This window comes from Alosa sapidissima, chromosome 24 (genome assembly GCF_018492685.1).
Source record: "Alosa sapidissima isolate fAloSap1 chromosome 24, fAloSap1.pri, whole genome shotgun sequence".
NCBI classification, from domain to species: Eukaryota; Metazoa; Chordata; class Actinopteri; order Clupeiformes; family Clupeidae; genus Alosa; species Alosa sapidissima.
The window spans coordinates 20,199,526-20,215,630 of NC_055980.1; the positions used below are offsets into that span (position 1 = coordinate 20,199,526).

The 16,105-nt window shown below is 39.5% G+C and overlaps 1 protein-coding gene across 4 annotated transcripts; it reads right to left on the reverse strand.

Annotated features, from left to right (window-relative positions):
• Positions 1–3,543: 3,543 nt before the first annotated feature.
• Positions 3,544–10,566, reverse strand: LOC121700613 (receptor activity-modifying protein 1-like). 4 transcript variants are annotated; one of them, XM_042083699.1, is made up of 8 exons: positions 10,387–10,566; positions 10,001–10,039; positions 9,043–9,114; positions 8,904–8,942; positions 7,669–7,740; positions 7,325–7,363; positions 6,916–7,069; positions 3,544–4,410 (listed from the first exon to the last, which is right to left on the reverse strand). In XM_042083699.1, the coding sequence occupies exons 1-8, from the start codon at positions 10,514–10,516 to the stop codon at positions 4,173–4,175; spliced, it is 783 nt and encodes a 260-aa protein (XP_041939633.1). In that variant the 5' UTR covers positions 10,517–10,566; the 3' UTR covers positions 3,544–4,172. The 4 variants fall into 4 exon arrangements, with proteins under 4 accessions (XP_041939633.1, XP_041939634.1, XP_041939635.1 ...); XM_042083700.1 differs by lacking the exon at positions 8,904–8,942 and having other exon boundaries at positions 10,387–10,562; XM_042083701.1 differs by lacking the exons at positions 10,001–10,039; positions 10,387–10,566 and adding an exon at positions 10,040–10,380.
• Between the last annotated feature and the right edge of the window lie 5,539 nt (positions 10,567–16,105).

Here is a 16,105-nt window from a genome sequence, read left to right on the forward strand (position 1 = left end):
AAATATGATACTTAATGAAGAGGTTTTCTATATATGAATATTAAGACAACCAATGAATGAATGAATGAATGGATGAATGAATGAATGAATGCATGAATAAACATTACAGAATAAGATATTTAATTTAGAGGTTGCTTACTGAATATTATGACAACCAATGAATGAATTAAGGAATGAATTAACATTAGGAAATACTGTATGATATTTAATCAAGTGATTTCTATATATACTTAATATTATGACAACCAATGAATGGATGAATCAATAAATGTACATTAGAAGATACAATATTTATTTAGGTAGCTTATATCTACTGAATATATCAGAATACAGAATTAATTAGCTAAAGTTCCTGTATGAGGTTTGGCACTAGCCTACTTGGTATTGGTATTGGTTAACTGAGCTGAGTCCAGTCAGTGATGTGCAGTGTTGTGATAATATTAATATTATTAATGTGTCCCTGGCCCTGGCCGTATAGCGTGACTGGCTGGGACACCTGCACCGTTCGCCGGTGACCCGGGGTCAATTCCCGCTCTGTGGTCCTTTCCGGATCCCACCCTCACTTTCTCTCCCACTCGCTTCCTGTCATTCTCCAATATCCTATCTGATTAAAGGCATAAAAAGCCCCAAAAACAGGCAACAGGCTACAGCACTCATACCATGAACGGGTCTGAGCACCCACAGGGACCCAGGTTCGAGTCCGACCTGCGGTCATCATCCCACCCCATCTCTCTCTCTCCCACTCACTTCTTGTCTGTCTTCACTGTCCTGTCCAAATAAAGGCAAAAAGCCCAGAAAATATACTTAAAATAAATAAATAAATAAATAAAGTGTACCTGTCTGCTCCGTCTTGGATAGGTTCATGGACCGGATGTTCACAGACTGGGTACTTTGCATCCATGAGACCAGCTGTTGAAGAACCATTTTTTAGAAGAAGATTCTTTGGGGGAAAAGAACATATTTCAATAGAGATATGTAAACATTGTTATACTCAGAGCTGTGATAAATACTTAAATGAAAACAAAACAACAAAAAAACAACAACTATATATATATATATATATATATATATATATATATATATATATATATATATATATATATTATATATATATATATATATATATATATATATATATATATATATATATATATATATATATATATATAAAATAAAATAAAATATATACACATTTAATGTAAATTCTAAACTTATTGTACACATATGAGTAAGAAAGAAGGTTTAAAAAGTGGGAAATGTATCTGCTCATAGTATCTTTTACACTGGAATTTATGTGCAGGGCATTTGTGCTGTTGTCACGCGATGACTAGAAATAACAGTAAGGAATCTTTGGTCTGCGGTAGTGACTCATTTCTAACCAGCTCTGAATGAGTTTCACTGATCTGTTTCACACAGATTACATAGCTTCTCTGATCTTGCATCAGTGAAAAAACCACAGAGCCATGGCAAAGAAATGTTGACTGGATGTTCATCTAAAAAAAAACAAGGAATGTGTCTTTAGTATATACCTACAGTACAGTTGTACTCGTAAACTGACTGTATCACATCCTGTGTCACAGTTCACACCGATATTGCTGCAAAACCCACATTAAACAGACACCTCACATGCACTTCAACAAGAAGTAACCAGCAATAGCAGGCAATGGCTTGGCTAGAAATGGGTCACGCTTATAGACCAGCTAGGCTATTACTGACCATATATAATTTATGGACCAGAAGTACAGTACAGGCCAAAGGTTTGGACAAACCTTCTCATTCAATGTGTTTCCTTTATTGTCATGACTATTTACATTGTAGATTCATCAAAACTATTAATGAACACATGTGGAATTATGTACTTAACAAAAAAGTAAAAACATGTCATATTCTAGTTTCTAGTTGCAATTTTTTTTTTAATTTAATACCATATTCAGCAAGCCATAACTTGACAAATACTAATCTGTGAGCCAAATGACTTTACATTCATTCATAGTTTGGATGCCTTCAGTGAGAATCTACAGTGTAAATAGTCATGAAAATAAAGAAAACACATTGAAATGACAAGGTGTCCAAACTTTTGGCCTGTACAGTACATACTACACAAGTAAACATTTACGGTACTTACCTTAGGTGCATATAAATGTAAATATAAAACTGCAGAAAAGTGTCTCCTTCAATGTGATCTCTGTCTGTGCTTACCTGAATGAATAATACGACACAGACTGACCTTACTGGCTCGGAGAAAAAGGAGTAAGTGGACCTCACTAACGTATGGACTCAGGAGAAAATAGAGCTGGCTTCTGATGAACGTGAATGAACTGAGCCCATTTACACACACACACACACACAGAGTGAGAGAGAGAGACACACAGACACACGCACAGACACACACACACACACACACACATACGCATATAATGTAAAATGCTACAATGTGATAACAGTGGCACCCTTTGTGAAGGTGTGAAGGAATCCTGACTACTGTAACACCTCAGGTCGTTATGCCCTGATGCCTCCCCTCACCCCTCTGGGCGTGAGACGTGTACATACTTACTTTCAGCTTCAGACTTTGTACGTACACTTGTGATCTTTTAATGTAATCTTGATTTGTTTATTTCATTCTTCCTGTTGTTTCGTTCCGAGACAAAATATATTTTAATACCAATTTCTGAAAGCAATAACATTTTTATTATATCATCACATATCAACAACATCACATGAACATCACTTTTGATGTTTGTTCTAATTGGTTTATTGCGTCCCACTGACTATGAGCACTCAATTGCCTTTCCTTTGCTTGTCTTTATCCAGAGAGCCCATATGAAGCTAGCACTGCCGCGACCAACCACTGCGTGGCGCTATTCTGCAAAATAAAATTAGACAAACAAAAATATAAGCACACTCAACGCAACTCAACGCAACGCTCTTACCGCAGCTACAGCCAAATTCCTTTGGGAATTATTTCCTGTTCAAAAGTTCCCAGATGTCATATAAGCGAACCCCGATGGTAGTCTTTTCTTTGCCTTTGTTTATTGTTTCAATGAGAATTCGTTTTCCTCCAAAACACTGGTAGTCTGATAGCATTGTGTTAGTCTTCGGGGGTGATTGTCACACAAAGTGCATTTATCAGTGCCATTTGCATTGAAGGGGAAAGGCTTGTTGTCTTGTTTTCTTTGCACACTTAGAGAAAGAAAGGGAGAGGGGGCATAGCTAGAGCCATTACTAATGACAGGAAACAAGTTATTTTGTATTTTGTCAGATTTGTAGCCTATAGGCTAGTCTTTTGTTTGCACTGAAAGCAAATGGGTTTCAGGAACCACTTAGTTAATCACCTAGGCCTACCTTCAAATACAATATATAGCCCACACACAAATACAGAATGTGAGAGTCCTGTCTAAAAAGGTGAAGGCAGGTTTTCGTAGAAGGTACATTAGAACAGTAGTTATAGTATGAAAGAAGCGTGGACCTTGTGGTCACATATATACAGACAGACACACACACACACACACACACACACACACACAAAGCTACGCGCTACTGAAGTAGGCTACAGCAGAATACTTTTTAATGTCAGTCTTAAAAGCAAAAAACAAACCACGGTCATTTGTGTGTGTTTTGTAACATGTAATATTACACAGGCTATATAAAAAATGCTTATTTAATAAAAAACATTAATTAAACTTTTCCGGTGCAACAATTACAAGGATCTTTGCTCAACCATATTGCTTCTGTCATTATACCTCTTACACATTACAGTTCTACACCCAAAACATAATACTATTACTCCAACTGACACCCTTATCTTGCATAATGCTGTTGGCCACCACAATCATTGCTTTTACATTCAAACAATCAGATGCTTGCACAAGACAGCAGGCAAACATGTATAGCTTAAATGTGAAATACTCGAGAGTATTATGGTATGTATACAGAGAAAACCAAGGGATTATGGGTTATGTGATGGAGCATGAACTCATCCAGGTTGACCTAACTGTATCAGAAAATAGAACTTAATTCATCCTAAATGATGGCATTGACGTTTAAATACTTGACGGACAACTAGTTCAGTAGTGCATGACATTTTAGACCCCTCAGATCCAATTCCACTAAACTATTCGGCATAGTTATGGTCATTCAGCACATGTTGGGGCACTAGGCTAGGCTAGGCTAGGCTACTCCCGCACGTTGTTCTTCCAGACCACCATGAAGACGAGGGCGGGGACGAGGCTAACAGGCAGCAGAGTGAGTGCCAGAACCAGCCCCGGCGGCAGGTCCTCTTCCTCCTCCTGGCACGCCTGGAAGTACTCCTCGTGGACGCCCACAAAGAACTCCTGTGTCTGCTGGTTGGGGTAGTAGCATCTGAGAAAGTCAGACAATTCCTCCATGCACTCGCTTAACTGGTTGTAGTGTCTACACAGAAACAAAACAACAACAGGAGAGGACAGTTAGGAAGGCAACTAGCAATCAGATTCAGCCTCATTCAAAACGTTTTGTCACATAGAAAGCTACAGTATGCATTATTATTATTCTCTGCCTTATAAAGTCTGTTTGAGGTTTAGCTCCAGCTTCATGTTATGGACAATGTCCTCCTGTCCATCTTAAACAACAGTCTGGTCTGAAAACTTCCCTTTCTTCTCTCCTCTATCAACTCCTTCTTCAACCAATATCTCCTTCAACTAAACTTTGACTTATACTTAAGATTCTGCACCTCTGATAGAAGCTTTTATTGTGGTATTAATGGTTACTCAAGGTTTCCTCTGCTATGTAGTTTGAGTGTTGTTCCTCATTTTTGTAAATCATATTCGATAAAAGCATCTGCTAAATTAATAAACCCAATCCAGCATGGCCAGACGACAGCTGGTGCTGCACGACTTTTAACAGGTACCAAGTAAGGGATAATGTATAGAACGCCTATCTCCCGACAATGACCGGCGTTCTATACATTATCCCGCTTATTACACGGCTACTTACCAAAACGACACAATAAACTCCCCACGATATGACTCTTTAGCCTACATAGCCTAGGCTATAGCTTATTTGTTACCGTTTCATCATGGCTTTTGCTGAGAAACAAATAGTTCGCAACAACACACGCTGAACTTGAATCAAACATTCTTTAGAACACAGCTGATCAACCGTCTGCTTTCACTTTTGAATGACGTTCCAATCCTTGCGTAGTGATATGAAAGAATTGACTTAGAAGCACAAAGCCCATTTTCCTTGACAGCGGTCAACGGTCTGTTATTCAGAATTAGCAGACCGCCGAACGTTGGGAAGGCCCATTCAAGTGAATGGAGCATTCTGCAGCACTATGAAGAGCCGTGTAATAAGAAAAGAGAACACATCACCCTCATCCTTGTTCGTCTTCACTAGCTATCCGTTAAATTCAGAATTAAAATGGTACCTTTTGTTTTTAACGCCCTACATGGGTTTGCACCATCATATATTACTGATCTGCTGACACCACACTCCACATCTACATGTAGGTCACTGAGGTCGTCATCTCAACACCTCTCCACTGCCCACACACATAAGGCAAAAGGTGACAAAGCGTTCTAGGCTTTGGAACAACCTCCTCCTTCAGATCAGGTTCAGTCCCACTTCCAGTTTTAAAGGCACACCAGGCAAGCCTGATGCTTTTTCTCTACAAAACTCCCCCTCGCTCGGTCTGAAGCTCTTTTCCTTTTCTTTGCGTCTTCCGTCAAAGGTTTTCGCTGCTTCTTCGCCGGCTCTGCCATTATACACACGTTTGCAACAATCTCTAGCGTTTCGTTAGCCTGCCTCTGTGCTGTAAACTGATCCTGCTTCGGTCGGCGGGTAGGATACACCGAACTTGCAAGTGGGATATTCTTCCTACAGGCAGTAGGGGCGGGCGAGAGAGCCTTCATTCGCCCCGTAATGAGTCATTTAACCATATACCGACTTACAAAGATGATTAATTAACACGAAAACGTTGCCTGGTGTCCCTTTAAATCTAATTTAAAGACCCATCTTTTTACTCTTGCTTTTACCCCAAGTTAACTACACCCCCTCCTGCCCTGCTTAACCCACCCTTCCCACAATTTCTGCTTCATCATCCAATCTCACTAGCTACTATTTTTTTATTTTATTTATTTATTTATTTATTTATTTATTTTATACCTTTTTAGTATTTGATTCCATTGCTAGTCCCCTTTTTTATTTATTGACTTATTTTAACTGTGAGGCATCTTTGTACTGCAAATCTTTTTACTGGGAAGCACTTTGGGTCAACTGCTGTTGTTTGTTAAGTGTGCTATAGAAATACAAGTGACTGATAAATGAATAAATTATGAAATGATTGATCTGTTTTATCCAAAGCAATACATGGCATTGCATTTATATAGCGCTTTCCTACTTCTCCGAGCACTCAAAGAGCTTGACAAAAGCATGCATACACACACACACACACACACACACACACACACACATACATTAATGGTGGCAAATTCAGCCACATTACAGTCTATCTTGTTTATATATGCTTGTTGCATATATTAATGTTGAAAACACTACAGTAACCACCAGCTCAATAAACTACCTGAACATCATAAATGGGTCATTCTTTTCTGATGGCAGTTACTTTCACTTTTGTATTGATCAACAGAGCATATTGTTTCAGCAATCTATTCCATTTGAAAAGCCCACAAACTTTAGAGACTGTTCCGAGCTCTACATTCAAGAGTCATGGGATGGATTACTTTAATATTATTTTTTCAAGGTTTACAGTAAACACGGACAAAGCTATGCACTCGCCTGCTTGACAACCAAAAACTTTGGCAAAGAGACCCACTGTTAGGATGAAAGTGGACAGGTTCACACTCTGAAAGACTGTAGGACAAAGTCTTAACAAAAACGTTTCAGCTCTCCAGCTTTTTTTTTTTAATGCTCACTCACATCTTGATCTCTTCCCAGTCACACCATCTCTCTTTTGGGACAGTGGCCATGGCGTTATGGAATGTGACTCCACAGTAATGATGGCTGAAGTACTTCAGGTGATCAGCAATACAGTGCCAAAGGGGATGATTCTTCTCCTGATCCTGAAAGGACTCTGAGCATAATAGAATAGAATAGAATATACTTTAATGTCCCCATGGGGAAATTTGTCTTGGACTCATCAAAACATAGCCCAGTGATAGACATACATCAACAAGCATAATAAAGGCCCTCTGGATGAGATTGTCACAAGCTTTCCTAAAGCTCTCATGTGGCTGTAAGATGGCATATACTGTAAATATGGTTCATTAATAACATTTTGATCTTGAAGGGAAATTTAGATTAGTAATGGAATAATGGTTTTTGTTACCACTGTCTTCACGCGTGATGTTGGCTTCTGTAGTATTATCTAAAAATATAAACATTAAACATTTTTAATTGTTGGCTTGATTTTTTTCTTTGACAAAATGTTAAATGTTTACAATGGCAGACTCAAGTACATGACATAAATGCACATGAAGTTATCTTTATTCAAAAAGTCCAGACAACTGTGGTCTGAAAATACAAATACTGTACAACACATTAAAATACTGTATTTTGTTTACTGTGGCCTGAAATAAATATTTACGGTAAATACAATAAAATACTGTACTTTGTTTACCGTGGCCTGAAAATACTGTATTTGGTTTAGAGGACCGGAGGTTTGAGTCTCACCGAACAGTAGCGTCTCGTTGATTTGCACCGTAGTGTTGCTATGGGCATTGTGTGGGTAGTTGTGGGAAGTTTCTGAAAGAAGAAGGTGCGACAAAGTGAACTTATCGTCTCTCATCACAATACCACACAGCATCATTTAGAAGGGGCTGTGAGAATGTCCTAGATAGATTTCTTTTGCATATATGTGCATACAGTAAGTATGTACCATCTGAAGAATGTTACAGAAAGTAGAAAATAAAATAGTATTGCTGAGTTTACACCTTCACAAACAATTGAAAAGCAAACAAAAATGTCTACTCATATTTTTACTCATTAATCATTTATCATTTTTTTTTTATAATTTATCATACAGCCCCATCACCTGCCTATGACAACTCTGCCCGGATTCTGGCCTGTCTGCTTTCTCTCACTAAATCATACAAGGATACAAGGAAGTTTATTGTCACATGCATATAGTTACTGGAAGTAAGAAATGCAGTGAAATTATGTCTGGTGTCAGCCTATTTGTGCATTTATGGGGGGTAAAAAGTGCAGTAGAAGAGGGGTTTAGTAGATTAATCATGATTAATGCTTTATCATACCGGATACATAATCATCCCACCTCTTGTAACTTTCACTTCAGGTGCTTTAAACACCATGTCCTATTCTCTACACCTGACTGTCATATGCATTTGTCATTGTTTACAGACCTTACTGTCCGTATTGACCCTAGGCAGATGGGTCAGGCCCTTGAGTCGTGGATCTGCTCGAGGTTTCTTCCTATATGTATCTCCAATTCTAGGGAGTTTTTCCTCGCCCCTGTTACCCATGGGCCTTCTTTCTTTCTTTCTTCCTTTTCTTTTCTCCCTCTTTTCTTTTTCTCTGATTGCCTACATTCTGTAAAGCGCCATGATATATGTGTAATGTTTTGGCGCTATATAAGCACAATAAATTGAAAATTGAAATTGAATCATTTTGTTTTCAACTACTACAGTCTAAACATATTATATATAGATTTCCATGCCATTAATCACAATATAACTGTGATAGGACTTTAATATATAAATAAATGTATTCATATATTAAAGATATTTAATATATTTTAATCACAAGAGGACTGACTGTAGTAGTTGAAAACAAAATGATTCAGGAGTAAAAATATGAGTAGAAATCTCAAGGATATATATATATATATATATATATATATATATATATATATATATATATATATATATATATATATATATATATATTACCACTGTCTCCTTGTGACGCTTTTGTCGGCAGGATGTGGGCTGAAAATGGATAACATACTTAAATTGTAGTTCTACCAGTGCCCCGCGGATGGATAAGGCCTATAGAGTTCATTCTCAACACTGGATTTCATGGGCTTACCTGATAGAAGAGTCACATTGATGGTAGGTACTTGGGGAGGCATTGTAATATTGTCATATTGCTTAGTTGTTACTGAGAGAGAGAGAGAGAGCGAGAGAGAGAGAGAGAGAGAGGGTGTGAGAGAGAGAGAGAGAGAGAGAGAGGGTGAGAGACTTTAGCCATGTAGATACAGCAAGCCCATATATAAAGCCTCATATATAATAGCTACAGTAGAACACCTTATACAACATAATTTGATCATGTTACAGTAATCAACAAAGCTTCAGGGCCCCCTATAATTTAGAGTTCAGTTAACTTGAACAGAAACTCTTGAGGACAGAGAGTATGTATTACCAGAAATCAGGTAGAGAACTAGAACTAAACAAGCCCGGCCCTGACCCTATAAGGTATTTAGAATTCTAAAATTTAGAATGACAGTTTCAGAATTCAATGCTGACTCCCACATCATACCTTGTTACATGTATCTTTCGTTTCTTTCACTTCTTGCCACCATGGCACACACACACACACACACACACACACACACACACACACACACACACACACACACACACACACTTCAATCTAAATCTAAAATCATTGACTACATTTACTAGGATATTAATATTCCAAATATTGACCTTATTCAGAATATGACAACATTGCCTCTATGGGGTTTACATGCATCGTTGATCATTCTGTTTATATTCCTGTTTACGTAACACAGCAGTCTACTGTAATTATTGTATAGCAAAGACAGTCTGAAAATTGTAAATGGGCATTGTAATGCAATTAAGGCAATCATAAAATACTGTTTACATGGCAGTGTCTTAATCGGTATATTGTCTTAATTGGGTTAATATCAAAATATTAATGTCCATGTAAACATACATGAAAAAAAACATACATCATCATACATCAAAAAACATCATAGGGTTATGGTGAAACAGTCAATGGTGGATGAACTACACTGTCTTACCATCATTAGTCTGAGTTTCATTAGAGAGCACACTCTCACCTGAGGAGAAAAAGAAGAAACAAATCATAATAAAATCCAATTACTCCAAGTCTAACGAATGAATACTATACAGTCAACTCTTCACTTGTCTGGAGAGGTCAAAAGCTCTCCTAAGCTCTCCTTTAAATCCAGTTAAGAAAAAAAATTGTTTTTGAGAATCCATCACGTCCATCAAGTCCAGAGAGGCAAAATGGTGGCCCTGCGTTGGCATTTGGCAAAAAGCTCCCACACATTGGGACAGATCTTGGTACAACCCATATGCTCCTTAATCTGAGTGTGTCATATCTGGACGAGGGCTTTGGAGTTTTGACTGGCCCAGCGTGCATACCCGGCGGAGAGACACGTACCCGACACCAGGAGGGCAAGGGGAACCGCCAGAAGAAGAGCCGAGAGAGAGGAGGGTAACAACATCCTCAGTGGCAACTTTAGGGGTAATAAGAGAGAGCTGGCAGGCAACTGGAGAATGGGAGTATACATGTGTGTGTGTGTGTGACAGAGAGAGAGAGAGAGAGAGAATGTGATTGTGAGTGTGTGTGTGTGTGTGTGTGTGTGTGTGTGTGAGTGTAGTGTGTGTGTGTGTGTGAGTGTAGTGTGTGTGTGTGTGTGTGTGTGAGTGTAGTGTGTGTGTGTGTGTGTACATGTGTGTGAGTGTAGTGTGTGTGTGTGTGTGTGTGTGTGTGTGTGTGTGTGTGTGTGTGTGTGGCCAAGTGGGGACCTATGTGTTTGGGCGGTCTCCTTAGAGATAAAGAAAGAAAAAACAAGGCCTGACTTTTGCCTTTCCTGACATTGTTGACAGATGGCCCAAGACACCAACTCCCACAACTCTACTTTTATGTACTGATAAGGAGGCTGAGAGTGTTTGAGTTTGTATAGTTGTGAGTGTGTGTATGTTACAAACATAATGCACACAACACAACACAAAGTGTGTAGTCACAGGAAGCAAAGCACTATCACAGTCCTCCACATGCAACCATGCTATATTGTTGTGAATGCAAAAACATTCACAAGATATTCAGCTATGGTTTGATATACTAATGTGGAGAAATCGCTTTTCAGATGTATCATTATGTGTGTGTGTGTGTGTGTGTGTGTGTGTATGTTTCAATTCAGGCCTGTTCCAGGAAAGTGTTGTAACTTTAGGAGTGTGCAGAATGATTATATCCTCTTGACTCCAGCCAAGGGATTTCCTGTCATGACTGTGTGTGTCTTATCATTAGCTACCATTTACACACACACACACACACACACACACACACACACACACACACACACACACACACGAAAACACACACATATGCACATACACGTCACAGGGTGATTTTTATCTTTCTCTCATAAGTGGTTGAAAGAGGCTTGACCTTATCTAAACTCAAAAAGACTGGTGACTATCCTACACATTGCTGTCATTATACCAGTAACTCAGCAACTCATCTTGAATTAGTACAGATATGGCACATGTTTTGTTAGAAGTTATTATGCCACAGACTTGTTTTGTATTTGTACCTCTGTTCTCTGTTTTGTTTTCTTGTGATCGAACAAAAGTAATAGCATAAACAGTTTTATAAGAGAGGAATTTCTTTTTCCTGTTTATAGTTGCTACTTTGGTCACTTATTGGGAAAAAGACTTGGTATAAGAAAGATAAATTACTTTGTGGGGGGGGGGGGGGTTTACATAACATCCAGGAGACAACATTTAGTAACAGACAGAAATGAAAGGATGCAGGAGTAATTAGTGTGTGTGTGTGTGTGTGTGTGTGTGTGTGTGTGTGTGAGAGAGAGAGAGAGAGAGAGAGAGTATGTCGGGTGTGTATGTGCTTGTGTGTGTGTGTTTGCATGTGAGTGTGTGTGAAACTGGATGTACAAGTGCATGGGAGAGCTCTTGTGCAGGTGTGTAGACTCGTGTGTGTGTTTGTGTGTGTGTGTGTGTGTGTTTGTGTTTCAGGCACTAGACCAACCTATAAATGTGGTACATGCATTAGAGTAATTCACTCTTTTTGAGTAATTCCTTTTCCATTACAGTCATCCTTTCGAGTGAACAGGAAGAAGATGTTTGAGGAGGGTGAACTTTGACCCCTTCCTTGGGGCGGGGCACCACTCCAGCACCCCCCACCCAAAGCTCCACCTACCCCAACCACCCACCAACCCACAGACACACTCATACACATACACACACACACATCCCCACAAACACACACACCTACACATGCAAGCACACACACACACACACACACACACACACACACACACACACACACACACACACACACACAGACACACACACACTTTCTGCTGGTGACACCCAGTTTCAGGAGGCACAGGCTAGAGTTTCTCAGAAGCCTACAATGCAACCAAGAACACACAATAGGCATGAGGGGGCAAGCAAGAGTAAGAGAGGACTCAAAACACACACACACACACACACACACACACACACACACACACACACACACACACAGACTTACACACATACATACATACACACACACACACACACACACACACACACACACACACACACACACACAGACTTACACACATACATACACACACACCAAAGTTGCCATCTTTGCCCAAATATGGAGATCCGGGTGTTAATTGAAGCTAACTATGGCAAGTTACATTGCAAGTTAGCTCTGGGATAGTAAAAACTTACGTTTGCTGTCTTAACATACTAAATATCACAGTACCCACTTGAAGGCAGAAGACAAAAGTGTGTTGAGCAAAATGTCTGCATTTCAGACTTCTTCGTCACCGTGAGAGTTTAACAGGTGCGATAATTCAAAATCCCCATGTTATTTTCCTATAGGAAAAATCGCAAGATACCGAATCTCAAAGATGGCAGCTTTTTTGTAGGCGAACTTCAGAGGTCTATTAACAGTGTAATAACCTTTACCTTCATCTAGTATGTGACCTCAACCATAGATAGAAACATAGAAACCTACAGTAGATACCGCTTTGGGCTCCAGAACGTACGCTGATAGTGCTGCCATCTTGGTGGGGGCAACAACCCAGCGGTAAATCATTGGAGGCCTGAAAGAAATCAGACAGGTGTCTCTGATTGCCGGCAAGTGTTGCACATAGACAGCAATGGTGATGATACATCGGGCAACTTTTTGGGGAATCTTGCTGAGCGACACTTTCCCATTGAGATTGGGCAACATAATTTCTTTCTGAATGATTTGGATACTTAGATTCAATTAGATTAGATTCGACTTTATTGTCATTTAGCAGAGTACAGGTACAGAGCCAATGAAATGCAGTTGACATCCAACCAGAAGTGAAAAAGAAGCATTAAATATCAAAGTGCAGGTTGAGTAGTTATGTAGACGATAGAGATTAATTATTTTCTAATCGTAGGAGTTGACAGTTTTTCCTTACTAAAATTTGTTCTCAGCAGCTTTGTGAATAGGTGTTAAGGTAAAACTCTTCAGTTTGGTGTGATTTAGGGAGTACTCTTAGCAGTAAGATAAAATCCTTTGTTAATACAGGCCACATGGGCTTACAACTCTTAATGGTATGACAGCAGGATATAACTGAACATCACTGATGTACATTGGTTTTCAAGCTGTTCATCAGTGCAAACAGTCGCTATTTTGGTGCTATCCATGTTAACTCATCAATTCAGTCTATGACAAAAAAGTTAAATATCATTGTTATTATCATTATTATTATTAAAATGAAATATTGTTTTGAATTAACATCTGTAGTGAAAGTTGTTGTCTGACCCAAATCATCTATCGTTTTTTTCATGAATATAAAAAAGAACAATGCATTTCTTCCCAGGCAAAACATACAAACAGACTGGCATGCAAAAAAGAAAAGGAAATACAAAGACAAAAAAACAAAACAAAAAACAAATAAATATCATAATAACCAATAGCCAAATAACCTATACTGTAAATAAATGTGTGAGCACAGAACCAAACCATGAAAAAAGCTCAGCCTGAGTACCGTGAGATGAAGCTTTTGATATGTGTGACAATGACCACAACTGCACTCATTGCCATACCACTGACACATCACGAAGGTCTGCGCTAAACAAAACACATACTAGGGCTGCACAATGATCTCAATCGCAATTGCAATCGCAATTGCAATCGCAATATGAACTCACACAATTACCCAATCGCAAATCACACACAGTCCATACAAACCGACGGGACAGAAAAGCTCCCTCACAAGAACGGTAAAAAGAGTAATAACAGTGAACACTGAACTACATTGCGCCACATGTTCATGGCTCTGAAAGGTGTAACTATTAAGCCAATGATAATTAGATACAGTCTCTCAAATGATAAGTGCCAAGATTAGGACAGCAGGCACACACTTACACACACACACAGAGAGAGAGAGAGAGAGAGAGAGAGAGAGAGAGAGAGAGAGAGAGAGAGAGAGAGAGAGAGAGGGAGAGCGAGGGAGAGACAAACAAATTAACGAATAAGAACATAGACACAAAAACACAATCAAACACACACAAACACAAACTCTCTCTCTCTCTCACCCTCACACACACCCCCACCTACCCACCCACCCACACACACACACACAGTCACACGCACACACACACACACTCAAACTAACCAAATACATAACTGACATGACAAATGAACAAACAATCAACAACCTTTCCCTGGCCCTGACCTTGCACATGCTTGCAGCTGCTGCTACAAGGTTATGCCAGGGCCATGCCGGTGTGGTTTCAGGGTCAGGGTCTCCACGCCCAGAGGTGACCTGGTTGCCTGCTCAAGAGTGTGGCTACGCGCTACGCAGAGTTAGAGAATGTGACCGCTCCCGCATGTGACCTCTCCCTGTCCTCCTGCACCCCGTGTACCACCTCTCTGCACCAGCCTTGAACTCAGCGAGCCTTTGTCATCACCCGCACACAAGGTGGATACGACCTGTGAGCCTGAGAATCCCGTTCTTTAAAGGGGGGGGGGGGGGGGGTGTTCTAAATGGCACGTTAACATTCCCATGCTGACTAAGGTAGAAATAGGCATTGATAAGCTGATTATATTGAATTATTTGGCTATATTCAACAGTTCACTTATCTTTACATACATTGTTTTTTTATTTTTATTTTTCATTGTATGTTTCAATAAAGGGCTATCCTCATTTTAGAGTAGTATTGAAGTGAAGGAGAGATAAACAAACTTATTTTGACAATGTCAGAACAGTTTTTACATGCCATGTGGTTAATGAAATTCATGAGCCAGCAGCCTGTTTATCTTTGATCAGTGCCAATCATCACGTTGTATGTTGTATAGTTATTTGCAAAGCAAATAAAAGACGTCTACAGAAAAAACATGCATCTGTTGGTATACAATCTTTTTTCCCATCTGTAGCGCCCTATACAAGAAAAAAAAAGACCTATCTAGTCAAGACCTCAACGGACACCTGTGACTCATTTCAGAACTAGAAGTTGGCCAGTTAGCAATCTAGCGAATGGTATGTGGTCAGCAATGAGAAATGAAAGTAGCACGCCTGCTAAAATATAACGGAGTAGACATTCCTTTAAGTGTAGTAACATACTGTATCAGTGTATCAAGGCACTTTACATAGCACAGCTTGAACTTGACCCTCAATAGCGACGACACTAAAGTAACAGGTTTAGTAGGAAATTTGCTTGAGCTTTTCAAAACGTCTATTTGTGCATATTTGAATACACATTGAGAGGAAAAGTAAGCACAACGTCAACATCAATCGTCAATGGAAGAATGGCGGGTCCTGTGGTGCAACTGGCACCAGTGCCCCTACCACATTTGGGCCCATGAGCCCACAGGGCCCCGTGTTTAAGTCCCGCCTGGGTCATTTCCCGATCCCACCCCATCTCTCTCTCCTATTCCTGTCAATCTCAAACTGTCCTGTTACAATAAAGGCCAAAATGCAACACCCCAAAATTAAAAAAAAATGAAATTTGGCAGGTCCCAAATGACTGCAGAAGAAAGAATGGAGGACAGTCACAATGTCTGTGATGACCCAATGACCAATGGGGTTAGAGGAGAGCGAGTACTGTCGGTATGAAAAGAAACGAAAACAATCAATTTTAGTTGGAGTTGCTACAGCCAG

Coding starts and splice junctions, on each gene's coding strand:
- LOC121700613 (XM_042083699.1), bottom strand. CDS start 10,516: ATGTATACTCCCATTCTCCAGTTGCCTGCCAGCTCTCTCTTATTACCC. Junction 7,741..8,903: donor AGCGTCACAAGGAGACAGTG/GTAATATATATA, acceptor TTCTTCTTTCAG/AAACTTCCCACAACTACCCA. Junction 4,411..6,915: donor GACTGGGAAGAGATCAAGAT/GTGAGTGAGCAT, acceptor GTTTCTGTGTAG/ACACTACAACCAGTTAAGCG.